This window comes from Abramis brama (genome assembly GCF_963993115.1).
Source record: "Abramis brama genome assembly, chromosome: 14".
NCBI lineage: Eukaryota > Metazoa > Chordata > Actinopteri > Cypriniformes > Leuciscidae > Abramis > Abramis brama.
This window is the reverse complement of record NC_139976.1, coordinates 29405056-29428165: the sequence shown is the minus strand read 5'-3', so window position 1 is coordinate 29428165 and position 23110 is coordinate 29405056. Positions and strand designations below refer to the sequence as shown.

Below are 23110 nucleotides of genomic sequence, written 5' to 3'. Positions count from 1 at the left end.
CATGATCCAACAGTCCATAGGATTTTAAATCGGTATACAACCAGAAGTTAATTTGCCTAGCAAAATATTAAGTGATCAAGGTTTAGCTAGTTGGCTTAGCCCAAGTTAGTTTCCTCTTATTTAAATGTTTTTGTCTTCCTTAGGTCTCTCTGATGATGACCATTGTGGGTCTTGCTCAGAACTTTGTGGGCAGTAATAATTTGAACCTGCTTCAGCCTCTGGGTCAGTTTGGCACACGTCTGCATGGAGGCAAAGACTCTGCCAGCCCCAGATACATCTTTACCATGCTCAGGTACACACAGACACACAGCCAGTGATTATGGCTCTGTACCAAAACCCAGTGAGCTGTCTTGCTGTCAACTAACTACATGGGCATCTACTATCTTGGGCTGCATTGAAACCATTATGGAATCTATGGAGCCCTTTTTTTTTTAAGCATGTCCAATTTAATCTGTAAATGTTGGCATAGAATTGGCATTGATTATAAGATGTTGTTAATGTTAACAAATTAAAATTGCATTACTATTAAAGTAAATATCTCTTTTCAGTCCGCTCGCTCGTCTACTGTTCCCTGCTATGGATGATAACCTGTTGAAGTATAACTATGATGACAATTTGCGAGTGGAGCCAGAGTGGTACATTCCCATCATCCCTCTGGTGCTGGCTAATGGAGGTGAGGGCATCGGCACAGGATGGGCCAGCCGCATCCCCAATTTTAATCTGCGAGAGATCATCAACAATATTCACCGCCTGCTCAATGGAGAAGAGCCACTTCCCATGGTAAAATAAATTAAGCGTTTTTTTTTAAATGTATAGTGATTTTCATAATGCATATTGTTGTTGTTGTTCCAAACCAGCATTTATTAACATTACACTCCTCTAATGCCCACTCATGTTATGTATAGCTCCCCAGCTATAAGGGGTTCAAGGGCACCATTGAAGAACTGGCAAAGAATCAGTATGTTAATAATGGAGAGGTGGCCATCATTGACTCCACCACCATTGAGATCACTGAGCTGCCAATCAAAACCTGGACACAGGTGTGTAACGTCTGTTCTTATACTTGCTTTAGTTCTATGACTGTGCATTAAAACTATCAAATGTAATGCATGCTTCCTCACAGGACTCAAATGTTGATATTTACCCTCATTTGGTATGCAGCAAGTAGGGGTGGGCAATATTTAGGTTGACAACCGAAAGAAATTTTGGGTTATCGTGCCATTGGTTACTCGCATTATAGTGCAGTTAATTGCATGCAATTATGCATAATTTATAGTTATTGCTACAGTAACTACATGTAATGTGAAACTAGGACACCTTGTAAATGTGTTATAGAAAATTGTCATTTACTCACCCTTGTCTTTCCAAAAATAAGTTCATATTCGAAAGACGCATGATCTTTCAATGGAGGGACATTAATCTGTTAGGCCTCATTTAAAATAAATTGATTTGTTTCGAAGATGATTGAGTCTTGTGGGTTTGGAAATGACATGAGGAACAAATGGCAACACCCAAAAATGAATAAACCTTCCTGTAACGAAGTTCAGATGTTACGGGAAGGAGGCGGGAACCGGCGAACATTCAACATTTTAATGATAAAAATAAACCAAATACAAAATGAAAGTAAAAGCACACAAAACAGAAACAAAACACAACATAAATTCAGGCCTGTCCTCTCTCGCTCTTCACTGTCGTCGCTCCTCCTTTATGCTTCCGCTCCTCCGTGAGAGATTCGAGACCGGTGCGTCTCGCAGGTGTCGCTCATCAGAGTAATCACGCCACCGGCCTCATGCTGCTCTCTCACGGCCCTCGGCCTCGTCCTGCTCGCCACACTTCCATTTAAGGCTTTAGCAGTGTCTGCTAGGGTTAAAAATATATTATACAAATATTCTAATCTTTCATCCACTGCAAATTCATGTTTCATGCTGTTTATAAATCAAATAAAAAATGTGTAAAGTGTTTAACCTCTCAAATGTGATGTAAAGCTGGGTGATGCAAAAAATGATCCCAGTTAGTTTAGCAACTAAACTTGACCGCTTTTTCTTTGGAATAAATTAACACAACATCTCTCAGATCTATAAGGAGAATGTGTTGGAGGTGATGCTGAACGGCTCGGAGAAGGTTCCTCCGCTGATCACAGACTATAAAGAGTATCATACGGACACCACAGTGCGTTTTGTCATTAAGATGACAGAAGAGCGCCTGAGAGAGGCAGAGGCAGCTGGACTACACAAAGTCTTCAAGCTACAGAGTCTGCTCACCTGTAACTCCATGGTGAACAACACGCACCACATTTTACACCTCACAAGATGCATTCGTTTTCTGCCTAATCCTGAAATCATCTACTGTTGTCCGTCTCATCGTCTTGCAGGTGTTGTTTGATCATGTGGGCAGTCTGAAGAAGTACGAGTCTGTTCAGGACATCTTGAAGGATTTCTTTGAGCTCAGACTGAAGTATTACGTCCTCAGGAAAGACTGGCTGCTAGGAATGCTGGGAGCTGAAAGTGCCAGACTCTCCAACCAGGCCCGATTCATTCTGGAGAAGATCCAGGGCACGCTGGTCATTGGTGAGACATGCTTTTTCTTTTTTTGTCATTGCTTTCACACCACACGCAAATGCAGCACGCATTAACAGGCTAGAGCATGTTTCAGAGTAAAACTCTTTACAGCCGGTTATTATATATTTTCTGCTATAAAAATTCTATGGTTTAACTAGTGATGGAACTATCGATTATTTTGATACCCTACATACATATTTTGATATGTGTGTATATACATATACATGTGTATACATATACATATACATGCGTATACGTGTATACATGCATATACATACATGCGTATACATCTATACATGCATGCATGCGTATACATATGTATATGTGTGTGTGTATATATATGTATATATTAGGCTTGGCACGATAGTCGGTGTTACCGGTGTTACACGGTGTTCAGTCGCAACACCGGTTTCATCACTTGCCCACCGCAGCACCGCAAAAATTATTTTTTAAAGCAATTACGCAGTATCCGTATTTTCTGTCACCAGTTGACTAGCGTTGTATGATCACCCTCAACCATTCAAGCGCGACAAAACAAGAGACCGCGCTGTAAGTCCTGCCTATTACACACACACGCACGCACACACACGGAAAAGACGCGCGTCAGTATCGAGTTCTCTTTTCGGCCTTGAACAAAACATAACACAAATTATGCCAAAATGTCCATTTTGTCGAGTGTCCTCATAAGAGCAAATTATTTAAATAATATCATAAATGAATGTAGAGATTTGTGAGAAAATGGGACGCGTGTCAGATGGAGTGTCATTAATGTTAATCAAAGAACAAAGGTAAGAGAGTAAATTACTCACTCAGACCCGGCGCCAGGAGGATTAGTATACCGGTAGCCTAATAATCATGAATGCACTCTCTTGTGTGTATGAATGAATCTTTTAACACATCTCCGGCGAACGGCTTCTTCACGTAAAAGAAAAACTCTTAATAAAGCGCAGTGAAACTCATGTGGCATTTCCTGATGGAACGAGGTTGTTCGTTAACTTCATTTTATACGTGCAATTCACACGAGCTCTAAACGAATGCGAGACTGCTGCGATTAGTCAAACTTTATTAATGAAACAAAATCAGAGGGAATAGTTTCTTTAATGTATTTTTTATTTTATTTTTTACCGGTTGGCCGGTCACACGGCTTTCATAGTTTTCAGTTAGGCTAGTGCGGAGACCAGGGCCGGGTTTCCCGATAACGATGCATCTTAGCTCTTAAGAGCGTTCTCTATGTGCAAGGTTACGCGTTCGTGCTACTTAGAAGTCGCTGTCCATTCGCGAAGTGCTGAAATATAACCTAAATAGAGGACACTGACAACGCGCTGAAAGACAGGACCGAGCAGGTAATATTTAATATGAAACAAAGTCTCAACTTTCAAATTTGGTCAGTCAAACAAAAATAAAATACGCCTACCGTTTTTTGGCTCTTTAATGTGTCGTGACAGATTGCCTCAGTTAAAGCCAAAGCCAAATCCACCGAAGTTAATCAATAACTCTTCTGACTGCTTTGTCGCACAAAAATTGTGGAATTTGATTGGTCAGATCGCATGTCAATCAAACTCAATACGAATGATGAATTGACGCCATGTAAAAAAAAATTACATCACTCTAACACCCCCCACCCCCACGATGAAACCGGTAATACCGGTGTTGTCATAAGTCGATTAACCGGTGGGAGAATATTATCACCGTCACATCTCTAGTATATATATGTATGTATATGTATGTATGTATATATATATGTATATATATATATATATATATATGTATATATATATATATATATATATGTATATATATATATATATATATATATATATATATATATATATATATATATATATATATATATATATATATATATATATATATATATATATATATATATATATATATATATATAGGGTTTCCCATACATTCATTAATTTATGGCGGCCCACCACAATATCAACGCTGAACGCCACGGATTGATTCAGATTTTTTAACTATTTAATATGGGTAAAATTGTATTTTATTGTAGAGCTGCGCGCTGCTTGCTCCCTCTCTCTCTCACAAACTGACAGCGGAAGCACCTCCAGGTCCAGTTTGGTGTGAGTGTGTGTCTGTGTGTCTGTGTTTGAATCTGTGTGTGAGTCTTTTTGAATGTGTGTGTGTGAGCCTGTGTTTGAGTGTGTCATTAAGTTTGTGAGTTTGAGTGTGTGGTGTGAGTGTGTCCATCTCCAGGTTTGTGTGTGTGTGAGCAAAATTTGCAACAAGAAGTCTGTGGAGCAGTCATAGCATAGAAAGTGTAGCAATAGCAATGTCTTTAAGTTATCTGACATTAAGTGTTGGCAATGGAAATGTGTACTTGTCACTAAAAATATATATATATATTTAACTTAACCCCCCCCCCCCATTAGAATTAGGATAGCCCAAAAGAGAACTACTTTAAGCAGTAAAAGTGCAACAACAACAACAACAACAAAAAAACACCAACAAGTAGTGTCCTGTTCAAGTAATTTCAACACAAACAGCTTTGGGGTTTGTTTAGGTTACTTACAGGTTTTTTTGCAAGAAAATCAGCATATCTACATTTTCTGGCAGTAGCTGGGATCTTTGTGCATTTACAATATCCCCTGCTGTAGAAAAAACACGTTCACTAGGAACAGAAGTTGCTGGAACTGTGAGGTAGCCTTTGCAAGAGGTGAAAAGTGTACCCACATTTGAGCATTTTCTTTCCACCATTTCAGTGGACAGCTAGTGAGGGGAATAGAAGTGTCCTTTTTGTACATGTCAATCTCTACTTCTATCCTACTTTTGGACTGGGTGACTGGTGGTTCAGAAAAAGTTGCACCAAAGAGCTCTTCCAGTGCTGTCTTTTTGCTAGGTGGCTGTTCTGGCTCAACTCTGTGTGCTGTATCTCTCTGATCTGCTGCATCAGTGGGATCTCCATCATTGGCACCTCCCTCCTTCGTTTGCTTCACAGTGACAGCCTTAAAATATAATAAAATAAATAATTAAGGTATACAAAGTATAGTTTCAGTTAAACACATAAAAGGTGTGCACAAAGTAGGTTACACAAACATTGCAATTGGAGTGACAAACACACACAAATGCAAATACACTGATTCTCAGACGATTTGTAATGCAGACATACCTGCTGTAACTGGTTTGATTTGTTCAACCGGTGGAAAACCTCTTCACGTTGTTCAGGGAGTAAGTGGGGCAATGACCGAAATCTGGGGTCCAAGGCAGTACCCTCTAGTAGATAATCCTGTTCAGGGAACTACACTGCGACCAAAATGGTCGCATATGCGACCTTTTGAAATGCCATTGCGACCCTAATTTTTAATGGGTCGCAAATGTATCACTGATTATTTTTGCACCTATGTTTTAGGCAATATGCTATGATTTACTATGAGCATTTATTAAAACAGAAATGTATATTTTAAGAATACATTTTATAACGTGCTCTGAGCATTCAACACATCAAGTTGGCTTCAGCCCCGCGACCGTTACTAGATGTACCATTGTATCAGTGCTGCGCGAGCTCTCTCTCTCTCAAAACACGGACGCGCGCACACAGAGAGAGAAGATAATTGTAAAATGAAAATTGACGGGCTATAGTTTAAATTTTGTTCTTGCTTGTTTTGTTTTTTTCTGTCAAAATGGCAGAAAGCATTTTGTATTATCCATCCGTGTTTTTAAAATTCGTTAAATGATGAACGTTTTGCTGTTAACACAGCCATCGTTAATATGTCGGATTCGTCTAACTTATACTTGATATTATTTTTAGAATAAGTGATTCGTTATGCTATTATTGGACTCCTGTCTATTCATTGTCAACTTTTCTATAAATATGTTTGTATTGGCTAACATTTATTCAGCTAATGCGTGTCCTGTTTAAAATGTGCAATGTTCAAACGCAAAGACAGCACGTCACAAATAGAAGCCCTTTTCCCTGTGCTATTTAGTATCATATTTGGATATTGGAATAATAAATTAAGTAGCCTATCTTAATTGTACACAATGTTCCTGTTTTTACTGTTTTCTAGGGGTTTCTTAATTTTAGACAAGTTGACCAGCACATATTATATGCAATCCAATGCAATGCAATATAATGCATGTGTGTCCTATGTGTGACATATTTTGCAAACACAGGTAAAGGTGCCCAATATCAGTCATTTCTAAAGTAAAAAAAAAAGTGTTTTGGAAAATATCTCTTTATTTGATTATCAGTAAATTTGTTTTCTATACAGAGATATCGGTATCGGCCATAACAGCAATATTAATATCGGTTATTATAGGTATCGTCCACAATTTTCACATCGGTGCATCACTACTTAAGAGTTCAGGAGTCTGCCCATCTGTGCCAACCATAGCATGTTGAAATCCATTTTGCACTTTGTGTACTGTATTTTCTATTGCAGTAAATCTATCCCAAACAATGTTAAAGAAAACAAAAACAAGAAGGCATGTGGTTTAAAAGATGGCAAGTAAAATAAAAAGCACATCTGTATTCAATACAGTTTCATTATTGTTCATTATTATCCAGAGCGGCTTACTATAAACAATTTGTGCGACCAAATCATGTTTTGCGCCAGTAACTGAAAAAGTTAGTAGCGCAAGTGCCACCAGTGGAAAAGGTTAGTGTAGTTCCCTGCTGTTCCTCTGTGAATCTGCTTGAGAGGTTTTGCAGGATGGCCGTCTTCATGTTAGCAATGGTTGTGGAGTCTTTCTCGTCCAGTGTCATGCTCTGTTCGATCATGGCTTTCAAGGGCACAATGAGTGACAGCGTGGGGCTCTTTTCATCAGACAGGACAGTGGTGGCTTTTTTTAGCGGTTTAAGAAGGTTTACGATTTCTTCAGCGTCACTGATGTCAGCGCTATCCATAGTATCGAGTTGACGTGCATTTTTGCGCACCTCTGTGCTCAAGAGGGCTGCCGTTATAGCAGCTTGTTGCTCGAGATAGCGTTCCAGCATCTCCATTGGGCTGTTCCATCGTGTAACAACATCCATGATAAGCTTGTGATGCGATCTCAAGCATCTTTTGCTTTGCCACGAGCACAGCTGTTGCTGTGGTACTGCGGTGAAAGAAAGCCACGACTTTCCTCACGCGACCAAGCAAGCGACTGACGAGGGGAACATGCAATCCTGCTTGCGAAGCGAGATTTAATGTGTGCGCAAAACACTTAATGTGAGGTGACAACCCTGCTTCTCTCACTGCCACAATCATGTTGCGTGCGTTGTCTGTAACGACAGCAATGCTATGAGCAGATTTTTCAAGCTCCCGCTCTTGTATGGTCGCTTTTAAAACATCGGCTATGTTTGTACCAGTGTGCGACTCAAAGCGGGCGAGTCTGAAGCACAAAACTTTTCATTTCCCTCTCTGGTAATAACATGCGCTGTGACTGTGATGTAACTCTGAACAGCCCTCGAAGTCCACCCGTCCGTTGTTATCGCCACACTCTCAGCCTTTTTCAAACCATCTGTCACATTTGCTTTAACTTCATTGTACAGGGCTGGAATTACCTCCTGACTGAAGTGCAGGTGTGACGGAATATGGTACCTGGGCTCCAGTACCTTCACCAAGTCGCAAAATCCAACACTGTCGACAACAGAGAATGGCCTCATGTCTTTTGCGATTAAAAACTCCGATGGACCTGGTTATTTCTTGAGCTTTTGCACTTGACTGAGACCACGTTGAAGCAAAACTACGTTGTATAGATGATTGGCCCTCTTTTTCGCACCCGTTTGCAGGAGTTTGTTTTTGTGGTGCTGTTTTAAGTGACACATCATATTTGTAGTGTTCGACGTCGTGTATAACAGTGTTTGTTTACAGTATTTACACAGTTCGTGTTTTGTCTTTTTTTACCGTCCTCCTGTCGAGTAACTGGAAAACCAAAATGCTGCCAGACGTCGGACTTGTAAGTGGACGGGGCATCCTCTACTTCAATTTCAGTTGAACTCATTTTGCCCTGCAACTGCTCAGTTTAAGCGATTCATTTGAGCGTGAATGCAAGCGTGACACGGGTGCGGTAGCTCAACCAATAGGATAAAACGGACGTCATATCGTTTAAAAAAAAATCATCATAACTCTACGATACATATCGTAACATTTTTGCATCGCGATAGATCGTACCACGATATGTCATTACACCCCTAGTATATGTATATGTAGAAGAGCTATAAAGAAAAAGGACCGTTTAAATCCCTACATTAAAAATGAAGATAATAAAGAAACCGATGAGAGGAATTTTCTGCAGTAACACACATCTGGACACTGTAAACTTTTTGTCATTTCTTGATCGTGTAAATGTAAGAGGTCTTACATTTATATTCAATTACATGCTGTAATCCATATTTCAGCAAAATTAATATTTGAGCTGAATATTGTCTCCCTCTCTAATGCGTTCCATCTGTTTGACGCGCATGCGTGCGCCGGTGCTCATTCAGTAAAGTCTGAAGTTTAACGTAGACTATCAGGATGAGCCTTCGTGCAAAATGGAAATACTCGCGTGAATTTGTAACACTTACAGAAAAGGATATAACAAAGTGAAAGTTTTGCACCGAGAAAACATTGCACATTAAACCATTATACCTTCCTCTGATTATAATCCCCTCAGTTATAAAGGCAGAAATGTCAACACAACCATGGAAAACACTCAAATAATTAAAATCACAATGAACACTTAACAATTATCTCTTAACATTAAGGTGCAAAATTAAAGAATACGTAAGAAATGCTTAATAAAGTGTGCAGATGTTATTGGACATTGCTGGTGAATACGGCTGTGCTCCAAAGGGAGCGCGGCTAAGGTGGTAAAAGAAGTTTGTGGTATTACCAGTCTTGGTGGGGACGACGGTCTTGCATAATTTGCAGACGACATTGGTCTGACTATGGTCAGAATTATAAAATCCCAAAAACTGCCATACTGGCGAGCTGACTTTTCCTGTTTTATCAACAATTTCCTCCACTATTTTTAGATGCATTTTTGTCCATAGAAATGCGTTATTCAGTGCTGTAATTTGACATGACTGGTGGAATTTTCACTTCACGTTGGGCAGACACGACTAATTGATGACATGTTGTCGTGATTTTCATTATCGTTTATCGATTTTATCGACCGGTTGTTACAGCCCTAGGTTTAATGTTTCAAAGTGAATGAATACAGCCATAAATATTGGTTTTGGATTATAGTTTTATTACATTTTTATGGTAAAATTGTTTACTATTTTATAGTCGTATATTATCTGACTATTTTTGGCTAAGTTGTGCAAACATACAAACAAGCACATCAAATCTGGAGCCTTTAAGAACAAAAATACACTTAAAATCATGTAGCCATATTTTTTTTCTAAAATCTTTTAATGCTACGTTGCTAAGTAAATGTAAGCATGACAACCTTGTAATGTACATGGGAACATGGATATGAATTGTGAGATCTTAGTGTAAATATTGGGGAAATGAGTTTGCCCAATTAAATGTCAAATCACATGTTAATCAAGTTACCTTGGAATCTCTATGCTTCAATATTTAATCTAACTAGCATATTTTTAAATAGATCTTTTAGGTTTTTGTTATGATGCTTCTCCTCTATTTTTAGAAAATAAACCTAAGAAGGAGCTGATCCGCATGCTTCAGCAGATGGGCTATGACTCTGACCCTGTTAAGGCATGGAAAGAGGCTCAGGAGAAGGTACGCACCACAACCGCCTCGTATTAAATCAAGCTTTTGTTTTCTTCCTTTGTTACCTGCATCACAATAATTTTCATTGTTTGGTAGGATGTTGAGGAGGATGCTGGGGAGGATGAGGAGAAAGAGGAAGATAAGTCTGGCCCTGATTATAACTATCTTCTCAGCATGCCCATGTGGTTCCTGACCAAAGAAAAGAAAGATGAACTGTGCCGACAGAGAGACGCTAAGGTGACTATGAGTCTGTGATGGATGGAAACAGAGCTGGTGATTTAGTATAACAGTGGAGTTTAAAAAGGTTCTCACGCTTTTGTTCTGCAGTTGACTGAGTTGAACACGCTCAAGGTGAAGGTGCCCACTGATCTGTGGAAAGAAGATCTGGCAGCTTTTACTGAGGAGCTGGAGGTAAATGAGATGATCATATCACTTTACGTTTTTTACATTTGGTGTGTCCTTTATCTAAAATGACACTTTTGCTTTGTGTGAAGAATAGAGATAATTAAGTTGTCATTTCATAAAAATCAGGCCTTCATGTATTCAAAATTAGTATTTCAATGTATAGCCTATTGATTAGTGATTTAAGTCATCCATTGTTATCCGTTTATGTAAATAGCGTGTAGAACAGAAGGAGATGGAGGCACAGACTGTGATGCCTCAGGTACAAGGTAAAGTGGGCAAATCAAAAGTGGTGAAGGTAAAGAACGAGACAATGCCCACCCCGCAAGGCCGCCGCGTCATCCCCCGCATCACCAGCACTATGAAGGTTCAGGCCATTAAGAAGGAGGGAGCCAAACGAGGCAAAGCTGCAAAGGTATGTAGAGAATGAGATTTGCATGCGTGTATAAAACAGCTTTTGTTAGAATGTCTGAATGGTCACATCACTAAAAAGAATGCACTGATATTGTGAAGTTACAATTTAATTTTTTTAATTAATTTTTATTTTATTTTTAAATGTATTCCTGTGATGGCTAAGGTTAATTTTCAGCAGCCATTACTATAGTCTTCAGTGTTTCATGATCCCTCGGGAATCATTCTAATATGCTCATTTGTGTGGCTTTTACATTGTCAGTGGTTTTCATAACCAGATCTTGTACGTGTAGCTGATCCTGAGGGAATACTTGTGTGTATTTTTAGAAAGAGGCTGGTGTGGTGATGAAGATGGAGTTTGATGATGAAGCAGACATAGCTGCTGATGGCTCTGAGATTGGGCTGACTGCTAGACTCACTAAGAAGATCAAGAAAGAGCCTGCCAAAGACAAAAGTAAGAACACCCAGACATTTACTATTTGAAACTGTAGGATGTCTGTGGACTGCTGCTTTTCGGGTCTTTAGAACTATGGTCTGTCCTGTAACAGACTGGTTTAGCTCAACTAACAGAATTCTCTTCTTCTCTTCTCTTCTCTTCTCTTCTCTTCTCTTCTCTTCTCTTCTCTTCTCTTCTCTTCTCTTCTCTTCTCTTCTCTTCTCTTCTCTTCTCTTCTCTTCTCTTCTCTTCTCTTCTCTTCTCTTCTCTTCTCTTCTCTTCTCTTCTCTTCTCTTCTCTTCTCTTCTCTTCTCTTCTCTTCTCTTCTCTTCTCTTCTCTTCTCTTCTCTTCTCTTCTCTTCCTATAACTTGTTGGTTCATAGCACAGTTTCTTCTGGTCTCCGTGTCTGCACTGTTTATTGTTTATAACAGAATTCTAAGCAGAATGTGAATGCTTCACTAGATCTCGCAGTGATGTTAATTCTGCAGCGAATTCAATCGCTTTGTCACTGGATCTCCCAGCGCTAGGCCTATGTAGTAACAGTGTAGTGTGAACAAAGATTGGTTTGCAAGTAAACCTGTTCTGAGCTTGCACTGTCTAATATTGGACTTAGCTGATAAATGGTCCGCACTTCGCAGCTCAAATGAGAAGCACTGTTTTGATCCGCTTTTGTTTGTTTGCCGTTTGATTGTTTTTCATATGCAACATAAATGGCAACTCTTATCAGTCTGGCATTGTGGTGGTTGCACCAGTGCGACCTCTGACAAAATTTAGTCGCACTGGGAAGAAAAAAAGTTACAGTCTGGAGCCCAGGTGTAATACCATGAAATTCTGATCCTAATGTTTCATCTTGATTATGTGACAGACTCAAAGTCAGGCAAGCAGACCACCCTCGCCTTCAAACCGGTCCAGAAGAAGAACCCCTGGTCTTCTGATGAGGAAGAGTCTCAGTCTGATGTGGAGTTCATCCCTGAGGAAGTGGCTCCAAGAGAGAAGATACAACGCAAGGGTGAGGTTCTTTTTACACGCACATTTCTATTAGGGCTGTACTCAACCAAAAAAAATCTTGGTCGACTGAAGTCCTGAAGTTTTCGACTAAAAATGACGTTAGAAAAAAAAGTTCAATTAATTAGCTGCGCACTGTGCGCAGTACTTGGTAGCCTTGTTGTCCGCTTAAATGAATTATAAATAAACATAAAAAAACTAGTAGGCTATTTGCAGTATTAAATCGTTTTTGACGTAATTAATTTGCACTGAAATGAGTCTGACACACGAGTCTGTCGGCTGTCGGCTCTGACTGCGTTGCATCACGTGCACCTGCGCAATATCATAGCCTATAATTTCCGAAAATAGTACTATGTTGTCAACTAGTGATATCATGACAAGAACTTTTGAGGAATATGAAAAATAATTTAGACAATTGTTTCTGTCATATGTATTATAATAACTGACAGACTATAATTTCAGCCGCTCTGTGCAGCTCGCACAGTGAGGCTGAACCTATTTTTTACAGTCTATGGGCTGAACATAGGAGCTCAGCTTAGCGGCTGAGACACGAATAGACTATTAACTTAAAGCTTTTACTCTTAAACACAAAAGGCACGTCCACTTTAATAAAAAAATAATATTTATTAAACAAACCAGATCAAGTAATATTCAGCAAACCTTCTAGTAGCCTACTTTCTTCAATCTGTCCGTCTTCTCCGGTGAGTTGGGCTAATCCAAAAGAAGTGAAAACAAGGGGGGTGTTCTGAAGACAGACTGTTACCTGTGAAACAGGGGTGCTCTGAAAACACCCCCATTAGCAATTAGTGCTTTCCACCTGATGAAATGAACGCGGCAAAACTGATGAAATGAACGCGGCAAAACTGATTACCGGTAAATGAACGCGACAAAACTAATGAAATGAACGCGGCAAAAAATCAACCAATCAGAATTTTGGTCGAGCCAGAACGTATCGACCAAATAATCGACTGGAAGAATACAGCCCTAATTTCTATATCATATCTATAATGTGTATGTCGAATGAAGCCATATATAATCTTATATTTTAATGGCTTTAAATTATTTTTTTCTAGTATAATTCTAAAAGTGTCTTCCATACAGGTTGTGATAATAAACTTGAATCACAGCTTTGATCCTAAAGCTAAGCATTAGACATATTATTGGGAGATATAGACTGCCAAAAAGCAGCAATTCTGATTCTGTATAGTCAATGAAAATATCACGACTGCAAAAATTGTGAATTTTCACTCCATTTAGGCCTCTGAATTTTAAAGGGATTTTTTCCTCAAGTTCATTATGACGACCATTATGAATGAAAAAGGTTTATAAACAGCCAAAACATGTTCATTTAAAGCCCTGTTCAGACAGGATTAGCTTTGCAAGGGTAGATGGAGTAATGTAATTTTTACCACAGGACGTCTGTAATAATAATGGCCAATTCACACAGGATAAGATATCTCAGTAAAACTAGCAGAAGTGGGAGGGGTAACTCGATTTGCGCACCGCCGTCACCCTCCTGTTGTCGTGTGTATTACGTTGCTTCCTGATGTCACGTGTGCAAACACCTATATAACCTATATTTATATATTTAAAACTGTTAAGTCCGGTCAAATGATTTATTAAATAAGTTCATAATAAATTCAGATTGGATTATGTTGGTAATAGGCCTAACCTAACTCTAGTTTAGTGCCTCTAAAAAGTGTTCGACCTTTTTGATCTGAATGCTGTGTGTAAAACACTTGAGTTTTGCCACAGACTTGTCCCTCCGCCTAGAACGCAACTGAATGCTTTAAGCGCCTCGATACTTGAAAAACCGCAGAAAACTATTTTTATACAGGAAATGACGGAATATTTACGTACATATTTACAGCGGGTCTATTCGCATGGGATTAGTATTACCTGAGGTAATTTTTCCGGACCTTTTTACTGAAGGTAAAAGTCGCTGTAATCTTTACTGACATTGTCCGTAATGATTACTGAGATGGGACTGAAATCACTGAGAGGCTCTGGTAATAATTACTTAACCTCACCTCTCCGTTAAACTAGCCCCATCCGAATAGGGCTTATGGGGCCGTTTACATGAGATCGTTTTCAGCTAAAGACGTTTTGGCCGTTCATTTACACTACAAAGGCATTTTGGGGGCCTCAAATTTCAGAAAGTGTGAGTTTTTGAACGCAACATTGTTAGTGTCTCCGTGTAAACCACAATTTTAATTTGTGAAAACGTTGTCATGCGCATGCATATTATGTGTTCAGATTTTAGTCTTTTTCGTGGATCTGTGTTAACGGATTATTTTGGCATTGTCGTTTGCATGCAAAAAATGCTATTCCCCCCCCCCCCCCCTATATTTGGGGTAGAACAGAAAATATCATTAACCTGGTATAAAATCAGTGGAATCTGATTTTAAGTGTGAAATATCCTTATTAATATAGTGAAACAAACGTGTGTGTGTGTGTGTGTGTGTACCTACTTAACCATATTCTGGGGACACATTTGTATCCAGAAGTGAGCTAAACCTGACAAACTCCTTTTAGGGATGACTTAATTCATTCTTTCTTTCTTTCTTTCTTTCTTTCTTTCTTTCTTTCTTTCTTTCTAATTGTAAAAATGCAGTTTTCTGATAGGTTGTTGGTTAGGGTTAAGTTACAGTATTTATTACTAGCTGTGTGTTATTAGTAAGTATTTGATCTTAACTGAATATAAGAGAAGTGCGATTTCTATAAGGTTATAGAAGTGATCCAGTAATGTAGAGCATCCAGTATGCAAATCATTGAAATCCATGTCAAAAGATGTGGGATCTCTGTATCTAAAAAAAAAATTATGGGAGAACCATATTAAAAGTGAATTTTAGAACTCAAAAAGCGAATACTTTTTGCGTATCTGTGCAGCTGCTGCTGAAAAGAAGTACAGTCTGTCAAGCAGTGAGGATGAGTTTGATGACTGGTCAAAGAGCAGTAAACAGAAGCGCGCTGCTGTTATTGATGATGATGACTCCTTCATCCCTGAACCCAGCGGTGCACCTGATAGTGACATGGACTCCCCTCCTCCTGCACCTGTTGTGTAAGACATCACTTGCTTTTTACTTCACAGATTTTGTTTGTTCTCTATTACATCTTTTAAAACTCTCCTTGATTCTTTCAGGAAAAAAGCTCCAGCGAAAGCCAGCAAACCAAAGGCAGAGAAAGCCGAAACCAGCAGCAAGTCCAGCTGTAAGTACCGCACAATTCTCTGCCCATCACCAGTGCTGGGAACGTTACTTTAAAAAAGTAATTAGTTATAGTTACTCACTACTTGTTCCAAAAAGTAACTGAGTTAGTAACTGAATTACTCTATAATAAAAGTAACTCGTTACCAGGGAAAGTAACTTTGCGTTACTGTTAAAAAAAAAGCTGCTATATGTCAAAGAATTTGGAAACACTTTGCAGTTTGAATGTCCTGTATAAACAAAATTACTGAGTATGTTTTTATGTTTTCACTGTTCGATCACGTCTGTGCCTCACACACACGCGCGTGCACACAAATGTAAACACTTTGACTTTTCGATCGCGCCCGCGCCTCTCTCCCTCTCCCTCTCTCTCTCACACACAAACACACACACACACCACATTCCAGCATTCCAATCTTTAAATCACAGCTTGCTGCAGAGCCATGTTCAGAGCTAAGGCAGGGCTACAGATAAAGAACCTGCGTATCTAACATTAGTTCCGCATTACATTAATTAATTTGCGCACAAGTTATTTATTTTTATACCGTGTATTCTCCGTGTAAATGTATGCACCGAACCGTGACGCCCGTACCGTTTCGGTTCAATACGAATACATGTACCGTTCCACCCCTAGTTCTTGCCTTTGTTTGACCTCAATGAATTTGAAGTAGTATATCTCCACCTTGAAAATGCCAATTTTTCATCAGATTGCTCCTGACTCGCCATCTCTGCTGCTTCATCGAATCTCTAGCTTGTGTCTGTGTGTGTGGCGCGTGTGCTGGCATGTGTGTAAAAACACTGGCTCTGATTGGCTACCATGAAAGACATGACTCTGCCTTAGCCAATCATAATCGCTTACCTCGTTATTAACCCACCTCCTCACTAGCTGTGCGAGCCAGGGGACAGGGGTGCGTTCGGATTACAGTTTATCAGAGAATGTCTAATAGAGTTTATTCAATCAATGCATAGTAACGCACCGCATTTAACGTCCAGTAATGTTAACAGCGTTGTAACGACGGGAAAAGTAATTAGTTAGATTACCCCGTTACTGAAAAAATAACGTCGTTACCTAACGCCGTTCTTTTAAACGGCGTTATTCCAAACACTGCCCATCACAGATCATTTCTTTAGCTTTGTCTGTAACATCACCTGCAGATGGTTTATATGTTCACTGTGCTTGTTAATTTAGCTCTTTCTGAGACCAGCCAAGAGCCAGCTCCTAAACCTGTGAAAAAATCAGCTGAAGGAGCCGCCAGGAAACCTGCCGCAAAAAAGACAAGTGCTGCTTCGAAGAAGAAAGCACCAGGTACTACAATGTTAAAATGTTTTCGGAGAATGAATTAAATTCTTTGAAGTTAAATACTTGGTTTCAGTAATAAAATGGCATGTACTTGGTAATACTGAATATCAGTATAGATAATTTTCTTAAATCACTTACGGCTTCATCTTTCTAGACACAAAACAGCCCTCAATCCTTGATGTGCTCTCCAAGACAAGTCCTAAAAAAGCCAAAGCCACCAAGAAGCCTACTGCTCTCAAACGATCTTCCAGTGACTCTGGAGACACAGCCCCTGCTGTAGTTGAGAAGAAACCAGCCAAGAAGAGGAAGACCGCTCTGAGCAGTGACCAATCAGACAGCTCGGACTCAGACAGTGGCAATCTCGTGGCTCGCCTCAAGGGCAAAAGCATTGCTGGAAAGGTAGTTTAGCACTTTACTGTTGAGGAAAATTAGCATTTTAACTCTAAGACCAGCTGTATCATATTTGTGTCTCTGCACGGGTGTGGGGGCATCTGTAGTTTCCATGGGAGGCTGGATACAAACTGGAGCTGACAATCTGTGTTTACCTCGGGACTAGCGTCCCGAGATAACAACAGAAAAGCAGATGTGAAATAATTAGCGTAGCTGCTGTTCATAACAATGATGCATTCAATCTGATTCAACTGTAATATAAAAGGTAAGTATTATGTGAATGCTTGGCTAAAGAAATGCGTCTTTAATCTAGTTTTAAACTGGGACAGCGAGTCTGAGCCTCGAACAATATCAGGAAGGCCATTCCACAGTTTAGGAGCTAAATGTGAAAATGCCCTCCCTCCTTTAGTGGACTTAGATATCCTAGGAATGACCAGAAGCCTCGAATTTAGTGATCTTAAAGAGCGCGATGGATTGTAAGGCGTTAGAAGTTCCGTTAAATACCCAGGAGCTAAACCATTTAGGGCTTTATAGGTCATTAGTAATACTTTGTAATTGATAAGGAACTTTATAGGTAACCAATGTAGAGATGATAGAATTGGTGTTATATGGTCATATTTCCTTGACCTAGTAAGAACTCTAGCAGCTGCATTTTGTACTAACTGTAGCTTGTTTATTGAGGATGCAGGACAACCAGCTAATAAAGCATTACAGTAATCTAGTCTCGAGGTCATGAATGCATGAACTAACTTTTCTGCATCAGAAACTGATAGCATGTTACGTAGCTTAGCAATGTTTCTAAGGTGGAAAAAGGCTGTTCTTGTAACATATGAAATATGACTTTCGAAAGACAAGTTGCGGTCTAATATAACACCCAGGTCTTTTACTGTAGAGGATAAAGTAACAGGACATCCTTCTAAAGTAAATTTGTATTGTAAGAGGTTTTGTGGGCAGTTTTTTTGACCAATAAGTAATACCTCCGTTTTATCTGAATTTAATAGCAGAAAATTACACGTCATCCAGTATTTTATATCTTTAACACACTCTGTCAATTTAGATAATTTATTGTTTTCATCTGGTCGTGATGAAATATATAATTGAGTGTCATCAGCATAACAGTGGAAATTAATTCCAGGTTTTCTTATAATATTACCAAGTGGCAGCATATATATTGAGAATAATAGAGGGCCCAACACAGATCCCTGCGGCACTCCATAGTTTACTGACATTATCTTCGATTTTTCACCATTTAAACAGACAAAATGGTAGCGGTCTGATAAGTACGATCTAAACCAGCTTAATGCCTGTCCATGAACACCAGTGTAGTTTTGTAGTCGATCTAAGAGTATCGTGTGATCTATAGTATCGAACGCAGCACTAAGATCGAGTAAAACTAGTATTGAGATACAGCCTTGGTCAGAAGCTAGAAGTAAATCATTTGTAATTTTAACGAGCGCAGTTTCTGTGCTATGATGCGGCCTGAATCCAGACTGAAACTTTTCATAGATGTCATTTTCTTGCAAGAAAGAACACAATTGAGCGGACACAACTTTTTCTAGTATTTTAGACATAAATGGTAAATTTGAAATGGGTCTGTAATTTGCTAGATTATTATGATCTAATTGTGGTTTCTTAAGAGGTTGTATAACTGCCAACTTGAATATTCTTGGAACATGACCTAAAGATAAAGACGAGTTAATAATATTGAGAAAAGGCTCTTCCACTACAGGTAACACTTCTTTCAGTAGTTTAGTTGGTATTGGATCTAATAAACATGTTGTTGGTTTAGATGCAATGATAAGTTTATTTAGCTCCTCCTGTCCTATAGTTGTAAAGCGCTGTAGTTTTTCTTGAGGGGCGATAATTGAGGCTGAATCATAAGACACCATTAAAGATTGTACATTTACAATTGTGTTTCTGATTCTTTCTATTTTCTCAGTGAAGAAGTTCATGAAATCATTACTGCTAAACTGTAACGGAATATTTTGTTCGGGTGACGTCTGTTTATTTGTTAGTCTAGCCACGGTGTTAAATAAAAACCTTGGATTATTTTGGTTATTTTCTATTAGTTTGCGGAGATGCTCAGCCCTGGCTGCTTTTAGGGCCTTTTTATAACGTGACATACTGTCTTTCCACGCGATTTTAAAGACCTCTAAATTAGTTTGTTTCCATTTACGCTCTAAATTATGAGTTTCTCTCTTGATAATATGCGTAGTATTGTTATACCATGGTGCTTTAGTTTTCTCTCTAACCTTTTTTAATCTAATTGGTGCAACAATGTTTAATGTACTAGAGAAAATGGTGCTCATAGTGCTAGTCATTTCCTTTAGTTCATCTGTTTGTTTGGGTACACTAATCAGCTGAGTTAGATCAGGTAAGCTATTTGAGAATCTATCTATAGTAGTTGGAACGATTGTTCTGCCTGGTCGATAACGTGGCGCAACGTGGCAAATTTCAGCAGTACGTAGTATGCAAGTGACCATGTAATGATCAGTGACTTCATCACTTTGCGGTATAATATCTATATCGGTTGGATTGGTTCCATGTGATATAATTAAATCTAGCGTATGATTAAGACGGTGAGTGGGACCAATGACGTTTTGCTTGACCCCAAAGGAGTTTAATAAATCTGTAAACGCAGCCCCTAACGCATCATTTGTGTTATCGACGTGTATGTTAAAATCTCCAACAATTAATGCTTTATCGACATTGACCAATAGATCTGACAAAGTCTGCAAACTCTTTTAGGAAATCAGCGTAAGGCCCAGGTGGTCTATATACGGTAGCCAAGGCTAGAGATAATAGGGATTTCTTTCTTACATCTAAGAGAGTAACATTTAGTACAATTACTTCAAACGAATTAAACCTGCGACCTGTTTTCTGAGTAACATTAAGAATATCTCTATAGATTGTTGCAACACCGCCGCCACGACCAATCAGACGGGGCTCATGTTTATAGCAGTATCCCGGAGGAGTAGACTCATTAAGACCGAAATAATCATTAGGTTTAACCCAGGTTTCAGTAAGGCAAAATACATCGAAACTATTATCTGTGACCATTTCATTTACAATAACCGCCTTAGGTGTGAGCGATCTAATGTTAAGAAGACCTAGCTTTATAAATTGTTTTTGTTCACTACTATTGAGATTTTCTGGTTTAATCACAATTCGATTTTTCCTGGATCCTACAGTAGATTTAATGTTTGACCTCACTAAACGAGGAATAGACACAGTTTCAATATAATGTTCTACATTGGTACTTATATCAATTAAGTTTGGACAGCAAAGAGTGTGATTTGGACTTTGACTTACTAGTCATATGGTGTGTAACGTCTTGGAGATGTTGTCTGACAGAAGAGCCGCTCCGATTCTGCTGGGGTGAAGGCCATCAGCACGGAAGAGCCTAGGTCGCTCCCAGAACAGATTCCAATTATTTACAAAGAGCAGTCTCTGTTCATTACACCATGACATTAACCATTCATTTAGAGCAAGTAATCTACTGAACCTTTCTTGTCCTAGTCGGTACGTGGGAAGCGGTCCAGACACGATGATCGTTGTTTCAGGCGATGTGCTGCGTACCGTCTCGATCAGGCTCCTGTAGTCCTTCTTCAGAACCTCAGTCTGCCGTAGCCTGATGTCGTTCGTTCCCGCGTGCAGCACGACAGCTCCGACGCGCTTGTCACTGTTCAGGATCTCGGGGACCTGCGCAGCGACATCAAGAACACGAGCACCAGGAAAGCAGTGAGTGCGCACCTTACCTTTACCTGAGGAAGCGTGGACATGCCGGACAATGGAATCGCCGATGATCACAGCGTCGCGTTCCGTCTCGCGTAGAGGGGAGAAGCGGTTTCCGGGTGGAGATCTCGAAGGCCGGGAGGGGCGGAGAGGTCCTAGCTCTGGTCCTGGCTCGCGTCTTCCGCTGTGGAATCACCCAGGGTCCATGGTGTTGTGTCGGTGCCGGAGTGAACGAAACCAGGGATGATCGCGTCCTGGCTGCTCGGGTCCTGTGCAGAGAAACACACGGAGTAGACTAGGTCGGAGTCAAAAGGTTACTAACCACTGACTTGTGAACATCGGCGCGTGATGTTTCAAGCGCGGATCGCCGATCTCGCAGCTCGGCCTGTCTCTCTAGTAGGTCGCGGATCTGCTTCTCCACCGACTCAAGCTCTAACTGCACAGCATGTAGCTCGAAGGTGTCCTCACCTGCACTCAAAGGTAACGTTAGACACACATCCGTTATATTCGCCATTATAGCAGATGTGCTATAATGGCGAATTATAGCTTTCAGTGATACGGGTGTAAATAAGACGATCGATAGGCGCGACCACGCGTGCAATGCTAGCGGGCTAAGGCTAGTAGCGGAAGTTCGGAAGGTTGGATATAAGTAGTGATATCAAAGCGATCCGATTGTTTTTTAAAGAGAAAAGTATTCCAGATATGTTCAGACGCTATAAAATGAAAAATGTTCGTTTGTAAAAGAGTGTAAAGAAGAAAATCAAGGTTTCTGAATTAATTCGACGGAGCTCCAAACACAACAACGCACTCAGTGAGCCATACTACATGAGCCATAAAAGCCTGAAATATCAAATATGATACTCGAAGAAATAATGTTTGGATGCATTTTTGTTTTCCCCTCAGATTGATCTAAAGGTTCCATAAACTGTTCTATAAAATTTTTTCGTTTTAGACTTCTAATTCGTGACAGGTGTAAATCATAAATCATGGGGTATTTTAAAATTTTGGATGAACCATCCCTTTAAAACCAATATACATTGGTTTATTAAAGCTTGAGTTTAATCCTTTAATTTCCCATTTCAGAAAGCGAAGAGCTGGGATGATGACGACAGCTTTCAGCTAGAAGAGAAGGTCGTGACCTCTGCAGCTCCCAGGAGTCGAGCTGCACGCGCCACCAAACCTGTGACCTACGCTCTAGATTCAGAGTCTGATGACGATTAAATGTTCTGAAATATGCCTGTATTCATTATATTCAGACCAGTTCGATATTTTTTTTTTTTTTTTTTTTTAACTGGAGAAATGTTTTTTAAAAGAAAATAAACCTTAAAGTAAGTTAGTTTTAACTTTAATGCAGAAAGCCTAATTTATATTGGCTCAAAAAAAAAAAAAGTCTTGACAGAAACCAGGTCAAATACATGTGGCTAGTTAGTTTCTCACGTTGTTCATTGTTTTTATACCTGTTGTCTTGTCTTGTAAATATTTTATATGTTCTCTTATTTTCCAAAGCTTGTAATAAATTTTTCAATTGGGATTTGTTTGACTGGTTTTTGAGAAGGCAGTTGACTCTGCAGTTAGTTGTTGTTACTATTTGTACTGTTGGTTTCTCCTTTTTCCTGCAACCACTTCCTGCTCACAAGTAATGAGTTGCATAATCGGATAACTTTTTTCGGTAACACTTTACAATAAGGTTCATTGGTTAACATTAGTTAACTACTTTAGTTAACATGAATGACTATGAATGATCAATACTTCTACAGCATTTATTAATTTTAGTTATAATTAATTTCAACATTTACTAATCAATATTAAAATCAGAAGTTGTATTTAAGATTAGTTAATGCACAGTGATGAGATGAATACATTTGTTACAGTATTTATTAATGTTAGGTAATACATTAATGAACCTTACTGTAAAGTGTTACCCTTTTTTCAAGTAACTAATAAATTAACTTGAGATGTTTTTGTAGTTCTAGAATGTGAGCATACATTTACTCTT

The 23110-nt window shown here is 39.3% G+C and overlaps 1 protein-coding gene across 1 annotated transcript in view; it reads left to right on the top strand.

Moving 5' to 3' along the window:
- The window catches only part of top2a (DNA topoisomerase II alpha), a 44240-nt gene extending 21595 nt beyond the window's left edge, over window positions 1-22645 (top strand). Inside the window, exons 20-35 of the mRNA XM_084134906.1 lie at window positions 144-292; window positions 549-780; window positions 906-1040; window positions 2074-2274; window positions 2372-2567; window positions 10146-10237; window positions 10325-10465; window positions 10556-10639; window positions 10848-11045; window positions 11369-11495; window positions 12344-12487; window positions 15373-15544; window positions 15626-15693; window positions 16879-16995; window positions 17144-17388; window positions 22198-22645. Coding sequence (XP_083991032.1) covers window positions 144-292; window positions 549-780; window positions 906-1040; window positions 2074-2274; window positions 2372-2567; window positions 10146-10237; window positions 10325-10465; window positions 10556-10639; window positions 10848-11045; window positions 11369-11495; window positions 12344-12487; window positions 15373-15544; window positions 15626-15693; window positions 16879-16995; window positions 17144-17388; window positions 22198-22335 — 2439 coding nt within the window. The 3' untranslated portion in view covers window positions 22336-22645. The remainder of the gene's footprint in view (window positions 1-143; window positions 293-548; window positions 781-905; window positions 1041-2073; window positions 2275-2371; window positions 2568-10145; window positions 10238-10324; window positions 10466-10555; window positions 10640-10847; window positions 11046-11368; window positions 11496-12343; window positions 12488-15372; window positions 15545-15625; window positions 15694-16878; window positions 16996-17143; window positions 17389-22197) is intronic.
- The last annotated feature ends 465 nt before the right edge of the window (window positions 22646-23110 follow it).